The sequence below is a fragment of the Hevea brasiliensis genome, chromosome 5 (assembly GCF_030052815.1).
Source record: "Hevea brasiliensis isolate MT/VB/25A 57/8 chromosome 5, ASM3005281v1, whole genome shotgun sequence".
Classification (NCBI taxonomy): Eukaryota; Viridiplantae; Streptophyta; class Magnoliopsida; order Malpighiales; family Euphorbiaceae; genus Hevea; species Hevea brasiliensis.
In genome coordinates this window covers 1,538,450-1,552,477 of record NC_079497.1, presented here as the reverse complement: position 1 = coordinate 1,552,477, position 14,028 = coordinate 1,538,450, and the positions used below count along the sequence as shown (strand labels likewise).

General features: G+C 35.3%; 1 protein-coding gene across 3 annotated transcripts; it reads left to right on the top strand.

The window, feature by feature from the left end:
- Positions 1 to 1,117: 1,117 nt before the first annotated feature.
- On the top strand, positions 1,118 to 13,648 carry LOC110667684 (protein TOPLESS-RELATED PROTEIN 2). 3 transcript variants are annotated; one of them, XM_021828604.2, is made up of 25 exons: positions 1,118 to 2,246; positions 2,652 to 2,831; positions 3,111 to 3,224; positions 3,313 to 3,471; positions 3,653 to 3,836; positions 3,916 to 4,042; positions 4,139 to 4,248; positions 4,359 to 4,497; positions 4,608 to 4,717; positions 4,948 to 5,017; positions 5,113 to 5,186; positions 5,269 to 5,364; positions 5,442 to 5,537; positions 5,703 to 5,830; positions 6,511 to 6,745; positions 6,844 to 7,011; positions 8,027 to 8,134; positions 8,212 to 8,358; positions 9,171 to 9,281; positions 9,370 to 9,552; positions 9,666 to 9,794; positions 10,357 to 10,452; positions 11,795 to 11,980; positions 12,743 to 12,915; positions 13,068 to 13,648. In XM_021828604.2, exons 1-25 carry the CDS (start codon positions 2,167 to 2,169, stop codon positions 13,276 to 13,278), a joined length of 3,414 nt encoding a protein of 1,137 aa, XP_021684296.2. In that variant the 5' UTR covers positions 1,118 to 2,166; the 3' UTR covers positions 13,279 to 13,648. The 3 variants fall into 3 exon arrangements, with proteins under 3 accessions (XP_021684296.2, XP_021684295.2, XP_058002517.1); XM_021828603.2 differs by having other exon boundaries at positions 4,945 to 5,017; XM_058146534.1 differs by lacking the exon at positions 1,118 to 2,246 and having other exon boundaries at positions 2,700 to 2,831; positions 3,115 to 3,224; positions 4,945 to 5,017.
- Positions 13,649 to 14,028: the final 380 nt, after the last annotated feature.

The window sequence follows — 14,028 nt, the reverse complement described above, 5'->3', positions numbered from 1 at the left end:
AAAAATTAAGAGTGTTACAGAACATATCAAATTTAATTTTAATATTTTAACTAACATATTTTAAAAGAATATTTTTCTCGATCGATTTAAATAGAAAAGCCATACAAGCTCTAAACATTATTAAAAAAAATAAATTTAAAAGTCATTTTATTATTTTAAGGTTTTTACAATTAAAATATAATAAATTAAAATAACAATTTTAATAAATATTTTTAAAATTATACTTTTTTCAAGTACAATAAAAATTAAATCAGAAAAATTAAACACACTTTAAAAGGAATTAAAATAAAAAATAGAGAAACAAATGTACAAAGATGAAAAGAGAAAGACAACCAAATGCAAAAAAAATTGGGTGCCTATTTGTTATGAGGTTTCAAAGCAAAAATTGTTTTTCAGGATAAAATTATTATTGTAAATATTATTAAAAAAATAATTTAGAAAAATTTATTTTATTTATTTTAATATTTTAATAATTAAAATTTATTAAATTTAATTTAAATTAATTTTAATATTTTTAATTAATATTTGAAAAAAAAGTTATTTTATTATTTTACCTAATAGGCTCTTTTTTCATGAGGAGGATTGTGCATTAGAGAGGGAATAGAGTTTTAAAGCAACCCTCCCCTTCAAGATTTTGGTTTTAAAATAAATACCCTTTGACTAATTTATAAACTAAAACAAATACCCTTTTAGGCTTAACTTCAATTAAACTTTCTGGTGGACTATTTAGTAAATGATATTTGTTATATCTTATAACTGGAATTAACCAAAATTTAACTTAATTCAACCATTTTTCTTCTTAGTAAAATCTTATATATTTGTTTTTATAAGTAAATTCTGTATAAATAGATTTATAATGAAAATAATGAATAAATATAAAAAATGACAAATCTTTAATGGGATAGACTTACCAATTACGATGAATGCATATTATATGAATTATAAATAATGTATGAATAGAATTAATTGTTATGAGATTATGTTTTAAAAAGATTTTTTTGGATAGCACTAAAAATAAAATGTTTTGTTATTTTTTTTTTCATAATTTCTAAAAAATATATAAAAGTTATATTTTTGGGATTTTTAGTAGATTATGACCTCAGCAAAAGAGCAAAAGTGCTGGAAAAGTTCAGGGGACAGCACAAGAGGGTGGACGCTATCCTCAAGAAAACTGAGGGTTGGATTTGAAAATGGCATCAGCAATTAAGGGACTATAAAAGAGAAGGGAGAAAATCAGGTAGAGAGAGAAACGTTACATATGCAAGAGAGAGAAGGAAAGTGAAAGCTCAAAGTTAGGAAATAGAGAGAAAGTTCAGATATAAACATATTATATATATGCACTGAGAGAGATGGAGAGAGAGTCCAGCAAGCACAAAGCAACACAAACTTTGTCCAAGTCCTAGAGAGAGAAAAGCATCCATATAAAAGATATACGGAGAGAAACAAGAAAAACAAAACAAAAGAAAACATTGCTATTTCTAGTCTTGAGAGAGAGAGAGAGAGAGAGGTGTCGCTGAGTTTGGCTGCAAAAGGCTTGAAAAAGAAGATAAAACAAGGAAAAAGCCCTAACCCTAAAGAAATGTTTCGTTTTGATGCTCTGAGCTGTGATGACCAGCAAGGCTTGATTTTTCATCCTCTTCATCATCGCCAGTGAAAAAAATGCAAGTAAAGTTAGCATTTTTGTGTTAATTTATTTTGAAATCAAGTTCTTTATAATCTGCTTCATGGTGATTAATGTTTTGCTGCATATCTTAAGCTCTTTTACTTCACTGGATTTTTGTACAAGGAGCTGAGAATTAGAGTTTAATTGTGGGCTTGCTACGGCTACGGGTTCTGGTGTTCTTTTTTATTGGGTGTTTGTGAATCTCCTGTGTTTATTTGGCTTTTTGGTAAATTGGGTTTGTGTTGTTTTGGTAAAGAAATTATCATCTTGATGTTCAAATACGTATCTGTATTTGGTGATTGATGTGCGATTGGAAGGAACTTTTATTAGCTAAATTGGTCTGAAGAGGAAGCAGTTTCTGGGTACTCTACAGTTCATCAAATTGTGGAGTATTTGGGACTCGAAAAAGCTTTCAAGGGAAGCTTGTGTTGGCCTTCGGGAATTCTGTGCTGTTGCTTTATTATTTGACTGTTGCACTGGAGCGTTTAGGGGTACCGGGGACGATGTCTTCGTTGAGTAGGGAATTGGTGTTTTTAATCTTACAGTTCTTGGATGAGGAGAAGTTCAAGGAAACAGTTCATAAGTAAGTTTGTTTCACATTTTATTGTTTCAATTCATTAAATGGTTCTGTTTGGAAGCTGAGCAACTCATACTAAACAAATCAGAAGCTGATTTTTGCAAGAAGAGTGCAAAACTCGATGAAGCTCGCCCAAATTTTCTATAAGGGCTAGTTAACGTAGGGGCTGTTTGATTTGGTTTTACTTAAATGGAAAATTCATTGATTTTGAAAGCTAAAATTGGATCATTCATGGCTATTCAAAGCTGGATAAAAGTTGTCCATAATGTTTAGTACATGGTACTTTAGTTTTGGTTTTATCTCCTGAGTTGCAGCTTCCAAATGGGGCATAAGGAAATTGAACTTATGCAGATTGCTAATACAATGCCCTGTTTTTACTTCTCTGTTTGTTATCATTTACTGTATTTTAAGGTTAGAGCAAGAGTCTGGTTTTTTCTTCAATATGAAACATTTCGAGGATCAAGTTCAGGCTGGTGAATGGGATGAGGTTGAGCGTTATTTGTGTGGGTTTACAAAGGTTGAAGACAATCGCTACTCCATGAAGATTTTCTTTGAAATTAGGAAGCAAAAATATCTAGAAGCTCTTGACAGGTGAGTTTGAAAGTTATCTCTTCAAATATCTTACAGGTGGACTCTGGATTTGATGTGAAAATAATTTTCTTCCCTGTGGTTATTTTGGGATTCATTTTGTAAATAGATGACATGATTAATGGTAGTAGTTTTTTAACAATATCAATAGAGAAATGCTGATACTTGCCATTAGTTATGACATTTTGGCACTTGGTTTGTTATGATATGTGCATCCTAAAATGTGCTTTTGTATCTTTGTTCATGTTTTAATTATATTTGTATTCTGGTTCCTGCCATCAGACAGGATCGAGCAAAAGCTGTTGAGATTCTTGTCAAGGACCTTAAGGTTTTTGCATCATTCAATGAAGAACTCTTCAAGGAGATAACTCAGTTGCTTACTCTTGATAATTTTAGGTACCTTACTGCTTTTTAATAGTAATTGTGATTCTTGGATGCTTAAATTGGTTTTGATTGAAATATTTGTATTGTGCTCTTTGATCAGGCAAAATGAGCAACTTTCCAAATATGGAGACACAAAATCAGCTCGAAACATCATGCTCGTGGAACTTAAAAAGCTTATAGAAGCAAACCCACTATTTCGAGACAAGCTTACATTCCCAGGCTTCAAAAGCTCGCGACTAAGAACTTTAATAAACCAGAGGTTATTCTTGCATATTCTTCCATAAGCATCTTGTGAAACTAAATTGGCTATCTGATGCTTATTTCATTCATAACTTTCTGATCTTTAGGCTTAAAAATTTATTGTTCAATTGATATCTTGAAGTTGGTCTTACCTAATCCCTATGGAAGTGTTCTTCAAAGGCACTTTTTTTTTTTTGCAGTCTAAATTGGCAGCATCAGCTTTGCAAGAATCCTCGTCCAAATCCTGATATCAAAACATTATTCACAGATCATTCTTGCGCTCCAACAACTGCTAATGGGGCTCGGCCTCCTCCTCCCACAAACAGTCCCATTGTTGGGCCGATTCCCAAGGCTGGTGCATTTCCTCCAATTGGTGCCCATGGTGTACGTATCTTTACATCTATTCTTCCCTTAGTCACAGTGAGCTTCTCATACAATACATGCAATATCTCCTGCCATGCAGCCATTTCATTCAATTGTTTCCCCATCTCCTGGTGCCATTGCTGGGTGGATGTCAAGCAATAATCCTCCTTTGCCTCACCCTGCTGTGGCAGCAGGGCCTCCTGGTCTTGTGCAGCCTTCTAGTGCAGGTGAAACTATTTGTGCTTATGCCATTTATAGTGCTCTCAGTTCTTTGCTAGTTTGATATGCTTGGTAAAGCCGCAATCATTTTTGGATTTGCACAGCTGCCTTCTTGAAACACCCAAGAACACCCACAGGTATGACTGGGATTGATTATCAATCAGCTGACTCAGAGCATCTGATGAAGCGTATGCGCACTGGCCAATCTGATGAGGTCTGGACATTTTTTTCTTTCAGTTCATTTATTATGCTTGGTTGTGGCTGCTGCAAGTATTGATTGGCCTTCAATGTGGGTTATAATTTTATCTCTGGTTTTTTACTTAGGTGTCCTTTTCTGGTGTAGCACATACTCCCAATATCTATTCGCAGGATGACCTTCCCAAAACTGTTGTGCGGTCCCTTAGTCAAGGATCTAATGTTATGAGCATGGACTTCCATCCGCAGCAACAAACCATATTGCTAGGTTGATACTTGAATATGTGTTGATAAATAGCACTTCAGGAAAAGCTATAAAAATGCTTTTCTTAATATTGATGATGAATTTCTCAACCTTTCTAATTATGTTCATTGCAGTTGGGACAAATGTCGGTGACATTAGCCTTTGGGAAGTTGGCTCCCGGGAGAGGTTGGTACATAAACCGTTCAAAGTGTGGGATCTCTCAGTTGCTTCAATGCCACTGCAGGTATTGTTTTTATCAATTATATCAACTGTTGACCCTTTAACTTTTGTTGAAGTTGACACCCATAGACCCCCAATCCTTATAGTATAATTCAATCTTGGGCCTTTTGGTAACATCACTTGAGGACTTCGTTACTTGGCAAGTGAGAAATCCATTGATAGTGATGGAGTTTGGTATTTGGAATGGTAGTTTATCCCTCTTTTCAAAATGATCGATTGGTATATTGCCAGCAGACAGCATTGTTGAATGATGCCGCGATATCAGTGAATCGATGTGTCTGGGGGCCAGATGGACTTATGCTTGGTATGTATATAAATCTCCTGTTCCCTGATGTGAGTTAATGTATTTATCTTGTTTTATTAACTGTTGTACTTCCAATTGAATATGGCTTCTTCTAGGGGTTGCATTTTCAAAACATATAGTGCAGATTTATACTTACAATCCAACTGGAGAACTGAGACAGCATTTAGAGGTACCTGTAGCACCCCTGGACATTATATCATGAACGGTAGTGATAAGTTATTGTGTAACTAACTGTTCGTCTCATCCTTTAGATTGATGCCCATGTTGGTGGGGTTAATGACATAGCATTTGCTCATCCCAACAAGCAACTGTGCATCGTCACATGTGGTGATGACAAGATGATTAAGGTATTGTCTTTATGTGTGGTTGGTTTACATGAGAAGGAAAAAATTGGGCATCCATGTGATAATCTCCTACTCAACAGGTTTGGGATGCTGTAGCTGGACGCAGACAATATACATTTGAAGGCCATGAAGCTCCTGTATATTCTGTTTGCCCTCATTACAAAGAAAATATCCAGGTAAATCTTTTTATGAAGCTAGTGATTGAGGCTTTATCACTATTTGTTTGACTCTTGTATGTGTTGTGCTCAAGGTGATTTATCTTTATGAATATAAGCAATAGGTGGAATCTCCTGTCCTTTTTGAGTTGCCATATAATATACTCACTTTGTCCACGTGTGCAGTTCATTTTTTCTACAGCAATTGATGGGAAGATTAAAGCTTGGCTATATGATTCTTTGGGATCTAGAGTGGACTATGATGCTCCTGGACTTTGGTGTACCATGATGGCATACAGTGCAGATGGGACTAGGTAAGACTTGTTTGTTATGGAGATGTTTTCCTTTTATTTTATTGTTTTGTTTTTATGCATGTCAGGCTTGCATAATTATTACTGACCTATCCTATGGCAATATCAGCATAGGAACTCTTAATGTTTTCAAGGATCATGATTTTATGTTGTATGGTCTATATTTTTTCCCACTATCCTGCTGTACTTTTTTAATGCATTGGTCATTTGAAATAGTCTACAGCTTTTGGGTAAGGTTTTATAGAATTTTAACTTGGGATGAGGGCTTGAGGAAATCCTCTGGAATGTTTTAAGGGTAACGGAAGAAAGCTGGAGAACTTTGTTAATTGGAAAGCTTTTTAGATTCCTTGCCTAAAAGAGAAAACTCCCAAAGAGATAAGTATGTGTCAAAACACCTCATGTAGATCAAGATAGACCCTTCTTGAGATCCAAATAATGACAGAGGCTTGACCAGTGAATCTCCTTGAGCTTTGCTAGATAAACAAAAAAAAGCCCCTTTTCTTTTCCTCATAAGCGTGCTAATTTCATGGTAGGGAAAAGGTGGAGAGGCTTGAAAGCTTACACATTGGTGTTTCTAAAACAATGCATCAATCCTTATCTTTTAACTTTCACTCTACTTATTTCATCTTACTGTAATAATGTTAAATGCAAATGAATAAGATAAAAAATTCTATTCTCTGCAGGCTTTTTTCATGTGGAACAAGTAAAGAAGGTGAATCTCATCTAGTTGAGTGGAATGAAAGTGAAGGAACTATCAAACGTACATTTTCTGGTTTTAGGAAGCGTTCTTCAGGTGTTGTACAGTTTGACACAACAAGAAGCCGCTTCTTAGCTGCTGGTGATGAATTTCTGATTAAGTTTTGGGAAATGGATAATACCAACATGCTGATAGCAGTTGATGCTGACGGGGGCTTACCTGTTAGTTTCTCTACCTTCTTTTTCATATATGGCATTGAAGCGAAAGTGTAAATGTAAAGCTTTTGTAGCTTTTCATTTGAGTATATTTTTTGCTGCAGGCAAGTCCTAGACTCAGATTCAACAAGGAAGGTTCTTTGCTGGCCGTCACAACTAGTGATAATGGTATCAAAATTTTAGCTAACAGTGATGGATTGCGCCTGATAAGGATGCTGGAGAGCAGGGCTATTGATAAAAACTGTAGCTCATCTGAACCTATCAACTCTAAGGTAATTTTCTGTTCGGGTTTTTATGCATTAACTTTTGATATTCCTGAAACAAGGCTATGTTGCTGAGAAAGAAAAATGTCATTAACAGTAATCCTGATATGTTTAATGTTATTAACAGTACCCCTGATATGTTTACAGAAAATCTAATCCCGCTTAAATATTTAAGACTGAAAATGAACTTGAGTAGCCCAAGGCTACCTTTGGCCTCATCAGGTATCATTATGGTTTATTTGTCTTTGGGTTTCTAAAAACAATAAAAGAGAATTTTTTTGGTTCTGTTTTTCAGAAACCTCTCTCTCTCTCTCTCTCTCTCTCTCTCTCTTTGATAGATGTGCGTGCACATTTTCCAAACAATTTTTGATCGAGTATGTTAACTCTCCATCATCCTTTGTTGATGAAAAGAGATTCTCATCTATCGAGAAAACCCATTATTGTTCTCATCCTGTGCTTTGTGCAATACGTATTTATATATAAATTATTAACAGTTAAATTTCTCAAGCTAATATCTCTCTATCAGTGTTTTACCATGAAATCTTAATGTTCAATGGATCAATTGTAATTCTTTATGGAAGTGTACATGTTCAATGGGTCAAGAAAAGCAATACAATCCAGTGGAAATTTTCAAATTTTATCAAGGTTATAATTCAGGCCAAAAAGAGAGAGAGAGAGAGAGAGAGAGAGAGAGAGAGAAATCAATGTCATAATTGAAGTCTTTTTGCAGACAACAAAGGCTAATCATCACTTATGGAGGAGGGAAATGGTTTAACCTGTCTTGTCAATTGCTAGGATCTTAAATTAAACTAGATTGGGGAGGAGAAAGGTTTAGAATTGGGGTTTGAATGATCTTAAGCTTAGTCTTCTGATGTGTGCCCATGTGATGTTTTCTTTTATCCTTCTATAATATTATATGCTGTAATTCTATAATATTATATGCTGTAATTTCTTTGTACATTTACTTAAATGTTTTGCTGGTGGGTTTCATATGCCAATATATTCTTTACAACCTTCATTGCAGCCGCTGATTGTTAATGCATTTGGGCCTGTGGCAAATGTTTCTTCTGGCATTCCTCCTGTACTGGAACGCTCGGATAGAATCCCACCTGCTGTGTCCATTAGCAGTGTTGTATGTGTTTGGCCTTCTCCAGTCATGTGCTGTTAGTGTCATCTGTGTTTTTAAGCTTATGGTAAGTAATATTGCAGGGTACAATGGACAGCAATAGGCTTGTTGATGTTAAACCACGTATTTCAGACGAATTAGACAAGATTAAGAGCTGGAAAATTCCTGATATTGTTGATCCATCTCAGTTGAAGGCTCTGCGTTTGCCGGACCCCATAGCTACTGGCAAGGTTGGTGGTTCCTCATTTTAACTAGTCACTAATTCCACTTTGTAGACTTGTTTCAAATTGAGGAAAAAAGTGTTTGCAACGATGACGGTATTTCTCTCTCTTCTTTGTATGACTTTTCGGTGTGTGGATTTTTATTGGCTACCCTTTTGGACTCCTTATATGCTGCATTTGGTTGTACGTCTTATTTCATTGTGGAATAAAATTTAATTCTTTTGATCTCCAAACTGTAGGTTTCAATTGTTCTTTGTGTGCATGCACATTTGTTTGAGTTTGTATGTTAGTAATTTTTTATTGACATGACTACAAAGAAAGGTGAATGCGATGGATTAATGGTATGAACTGTTTAGCAAGGGTAGAATAGACCCTAGTTGATATGTTCCCAACAACTGCATACTTCCTGAACATGACACATTTTTGCTTGTCTGGGAAGAGTTACTTTAGAGAAGATTAGAAGCAATTGGAGAATACTTCTAACTAGTTGCAATTCAGTCTTTAAAGGCAGTTATTAACTGTTTCTGCTATCATCTATGGTAAATTACTAATATTGTTGTCCACCATAAAGTACTTAACAATATTGGATATTTGGTTTACATCCAGCATACATAACTGTACACACACACACACACACACAAATGTGCACCTTTATTTGATGTATATATTATGTTTTAGCCTCCCATATATTTGGCAACAGATCTTTGTATGTGTGAGGCACTTATATATAGATATTCCGGGTGTACTGCATAAATACATGTGCATTCTATACTGCTGTCTTTTTATCCTCAGAATTGACGATATTTGGTCAATGATTGTAGGTTGTGCGATTGATTTACACCAACTCTGGCCTAGCTCTGTTGGCCCTTGCCTCCAATGCTGTTCACAAACTTTGGAAATGGCAGCGCAGTGAAAGGAATCAATCTGGAAAGGTACGGTGCTTGTCTTTCAATGTGCAAGTCTCTGCTCTCTTGGTTATTTGTTTCTGATACTCTCAAATCTCAACACTGCATCTTGTAGGCTACTGCATATGTTGCACCGCAGTTGTGGCAACCTCCCAGTGGAACTCTTATGACCAATGACATAAGTGATAATAAACCAGCTGAAGAATCTGCCGCATGCATTGCTTTATCCAAAAATGATTCTTACGTCATGTCTGCATCTGGTGGGAAGGTATCTTTGTTCAACATGATGACATTCAAGGTCAGTATTGGCAACTTCTAATCGTTTCTTGATTTGAAATATGTATTTTTGTTTATGCTAATTGTATCAAACAACATTATGTATTACTGAATCAACTGTTAACTTCTTTTTAGGTCATGACAACATTTATGTCCCCACCTCCTGCTGCCACATTTTTGGCATTCCATCCTCAGGATAATAATATCATTGCCATTGGCATGGAAGATTCTTCAGTTCAAATTTATAATGTCAGAGTTGATGAGGTGAAGCATTTTTCTATTTTTGTGTGTGTGTGTGTGCCTGCTTGTGTGCTTGTATGTTTTTATTCTACTGTAAGCACACACACAATCTCTCTTTCTCTCGAAAATTCCATTTATGCATAAAATTCTTGTTTTATTTTATGGCATTTATTTCTTGCACTTGTTGCTAACTTTAATGCTTTGTCCTGAGCTATTGGTTTCTCAAAATTCACAAATTGTAAGAAAATTTCTGACACCAACATAACTACATATGCCTTAGTTCAGAAAATAAAAATTGTTTATTCACAAGCTGCGAAAATAGCAGATATACATTCTGCATTTTTGAATCTTTATATTTACAAGTAAAGCGGTTGGAATTGTTTGTCACTTTTCTATTGACAGTGAAGAAAATTTGGATGATAAGAGAGAAAGAGAAAGTTCTATTGTTTTTGAAATTAAAAGTTTCACACATGACAATAACTGATGAAATTATTGCAGCATCTAACCCTTAATGCTCTTAAGCTTTGGTGTGATGTGTCTAGTTGTGGAAGCAAACTTGACATTGGATGATGTTTACCTTTTGCAGGTTAAAACAAAGCTTAAGGGCCACCAAAGTCGAATATCAGGACTTGCTTTTTCCCAAAGTTTAAATGTACTGGTGTCTTCTGGGGCTGATGCACAGGTTAGTGATCAAGAAAATAATCTATGGCTAGAGTTTGATGTTATCCTTAGGAGAAAGGCTATGAAAGCTTCTGCTTAAGTAAGAAAGTGATGTGAGAAAGTGGTGTGGTTATGCTTCTGCTAAATCTGGAAAGCTACATGTTATCTTTTGTTGATCCCTTAATCTGGCTGCTTCTTGCACTAATTTGGGCTTGGTGTCGCCATTATAATCTAACTTCTAAAGAGCATCAAGATTTCCTACTTAGTAAGTTAGCTCATGCTTGATAAATCGCCATGGAGTAAATGCTCAAACTCGTCATTTATCCCCGTGTCCAAAGATTGCATTTAGTTTTGCCCTTAAAATGTTCAAATTGCTTTAAGATCTGCGGTGTTCTTTCAAGTGCCATTTCTAAGAATTCCATCTCCCACAGAGAGTTGTTGTGTCTCTTAAAAACCTAATTGTTCATATTAACTTTTGAAGCAAGCTCTTCAAAATCTACTAGGGTGTTTTTAGTTTTAGATCGAGTTGAAAAATAGTTTTTATAGATTTGATATGTGAGTGTGTTGGCCGGTTTTTAAATTGATGTAAAGGTGGATTAATGATCTCAAAGTGTGCTTTGTGTCAGTTGACATGAACTAAAGAAATGTATTCTGACTTCAAAGTCGAGGCAAAATTTTAAGACGTGATGCATGTTTATCACAAAGCCTTGTTAGCTGAGTTGGTCATTTTGTGCAACACATTCAATGGCCGCTTAAAGTAATGGCTCACCTACAAGCGTTGGGGGAATGGTTAAGCAGCTAAGAAACCTTGCTATAAGGTTTTTTTTTTTTTTTTTTTTGTCTTAAAAAAAAAGACGGCGATAGGCCAACACTGCTGAGTTTCATAGTGGTTCTCCGCATTGCAACATTATAATCTAGTTTTTGTTTTTGACATTATTAGTGCTTGAATGGTATTCTATTATTGCAGGATGGTTCTTAATGCCCTCACTGATCCACTTCAATATAGGACTAAAATCTCTTAATTTTTCATTTGCCATGAGATGCCTGCTATTGATGTTGATTGATTGGTCCTGATATGGACTATCTGACTTCTTATAAATAATTATTTTAAAATTCTTCATGGTGCTCAGATAACTCATTTCTCATTGTTACTAAGCTATGTGACTGGAATTTATTGAAATACTGTTGCACTAGAAAGATATGAGATGCATATGATAGACATGTAATGCAAACCAAAACATGGCTTGTCACAGTTTGGGATATTATTGGATTTGAAGCACTGTAATTTGTGTCAAATTACTTATATCTGTTTGTAGCTTTTAGTTGTAAGATAGTGTTGGGAGCATTGATGAATTGAGTTGCAGTTATGTGTGTGGAGCATTGATGGATGGGAGAAAAGGAAATCAAGATTTATACAGGCACCACCAGGTCGCCAATCCCCATTGACAGGCGAAACTAGAGTCCAGTTTCACAATGATCAAACACATCTATTGGTTGTCCATGAAAGTCAAATTGCCATTTATGATAGCAAACTTGAATGCTTGCGATCAGTAAGTTCTCTACCCTAGACTTTGTTTTTTTATTGATAAGACGGACATTCTAAGAGAGAGGATTTACAAAGTGGAAAATAAAGTTTCCTTATATCTAAAACATCATGAAACAAAAGGAGCACCAATTATAAGACAAACAGTAGTGCCACTTGAAGACAATCCTTTGAAAACCCTAGTGCACAAGCCCACAAAGAAACCAAAAACCACTTTGTCCCATAGCTGAATTAGAAGAGAATATCTGATTTTTGAAAATGTTAGCATCCTTTCTATATAAACTTCCTAATGATTGATAATGCCATAAAAGTTTACAATTTGAGCCGGATAGAGTTGTTCCTCTTGCACCTGTCCATGCAGCAAATGCTACTTTTTTAGTGACTGCCGAAATGAAAAGTATTGTAAATCTGAATTGTTTGAGTTTTATAGTACATCTGATTTTTTTGTGGTCAATTTTTTGTTTAGATAAACCCGAATTTGACATAATTAATTTTTGTATTGGAAATCAATTTGATTTTTGACTATCCTGTTGTAGAACCAGTATAGACTCACTTGGGACTTGACTCAATACATGCTGCTCATTTATGTAAAAATTGCAACCAAAAACGTTGGCCTATGAATTGCCCTGTGTCACTGAGTATCACAACTAACATTGTGGAAAATTGGTGATAATGTGCTATTTGCCCTTTTACTGAAAAAATATAAAATTTGGAAGAATGAAATTATTTTCGTTTATTCATTTATATTGTTCAATCTATGATCTTGCAGTGGTATCCGAAGGACACGCTTGCTGCTCCCATTTCAAGTGCGATATATTCGAGTGATGGTTTGCTGGTGTATACTGGGTTTTGTGATGGTGCTGTTGGAGTTTTTGATGCAGATGGGTTGAGGGTGAGGTGCCGAATAGCACCTACTGCTTACATGCCTTCATTTGTGGCAGGGTAAGCTAAAACTTGTCACAAGGAAACTTGGAAACTTTATTTTTTGGCATAAATCTATCCAAAAGTTTTATTCCAATACTGCATTTCACAATAATATCAATATCTTGTAAATGGTAAAATTTGCCATATATTGACAATAACCTTTTTTGCAGCAACAATGCATATCCTTTGGTGATAGCAGCTCATCCATCTGAGCCCAACCAGATTGCACTTGGCATGAGTGATGGTGCAGTGCATGTGGTTGAACCAACTGATGTGGAGCTCAAGTGGGGTGGGCCATCCTCTCAAGATAATGGGCCTCTTCCTTCTAATTCATCAAATCCTTCTCTGAGTGGTCAGCAATCAGAGCTTCCTTCCAGGTGATGGTGGCAAAGATAAGCAGCTGCTACCGGCCTAAGTTGTGCACTTACACAAGTTTTACTGATTATCTTAACTTTTTGCCCTGATCAATTACTTTAAATTATACCTGTTATTCATATTCATTGTAAATCTCTCTCTCTCTCTCTCACACACATTTTGGGGTCATTTTGTTTCATTGGATGTTAGAGGAAATTGTATAATTTTGTTTCACTAAAATGCTGCAAGAGTAGAGGCTAATGTTGCATTGCATCAGCAATCCAAGAAGTTTACTGTACGTATATATACATCTTTTCCTTCGCTGGATAACTTCGATAGATATCGATTACTTCCATTAATAATTTATTTCCATCGAGTTCCTGTTGGCTTATTGTCATGACTGGGGCTTGTACCCTGTCCATCTGATAGACCACCACTACTGAAAGTTCGAATCGAGAACGGCTGTACTTTGTGAGATTGAGGATTTTTAACACTTGATGGTAATCTTAGGCCTAGCCTGTAGGAATCAGGAAGAATACATGAGAGGACTGGATCACCATGAGCGCTACTCTTGCTTTTCCGGTGGCCTACCCTTGACATCCCAGACAAGTACATGTAAAAAGTTTCCAAGAAATGTTCATAGTAGTCATTCAAAACCATTAATTTGTCTAAAATTGAAACTAATGCCTATACTTCCATTTATTTTGGGGAAAATATTTTTTTAAAAAATAATTTTTATAATTTTTACCGTTTAAGGTATTAAAAAATAATTTTTAT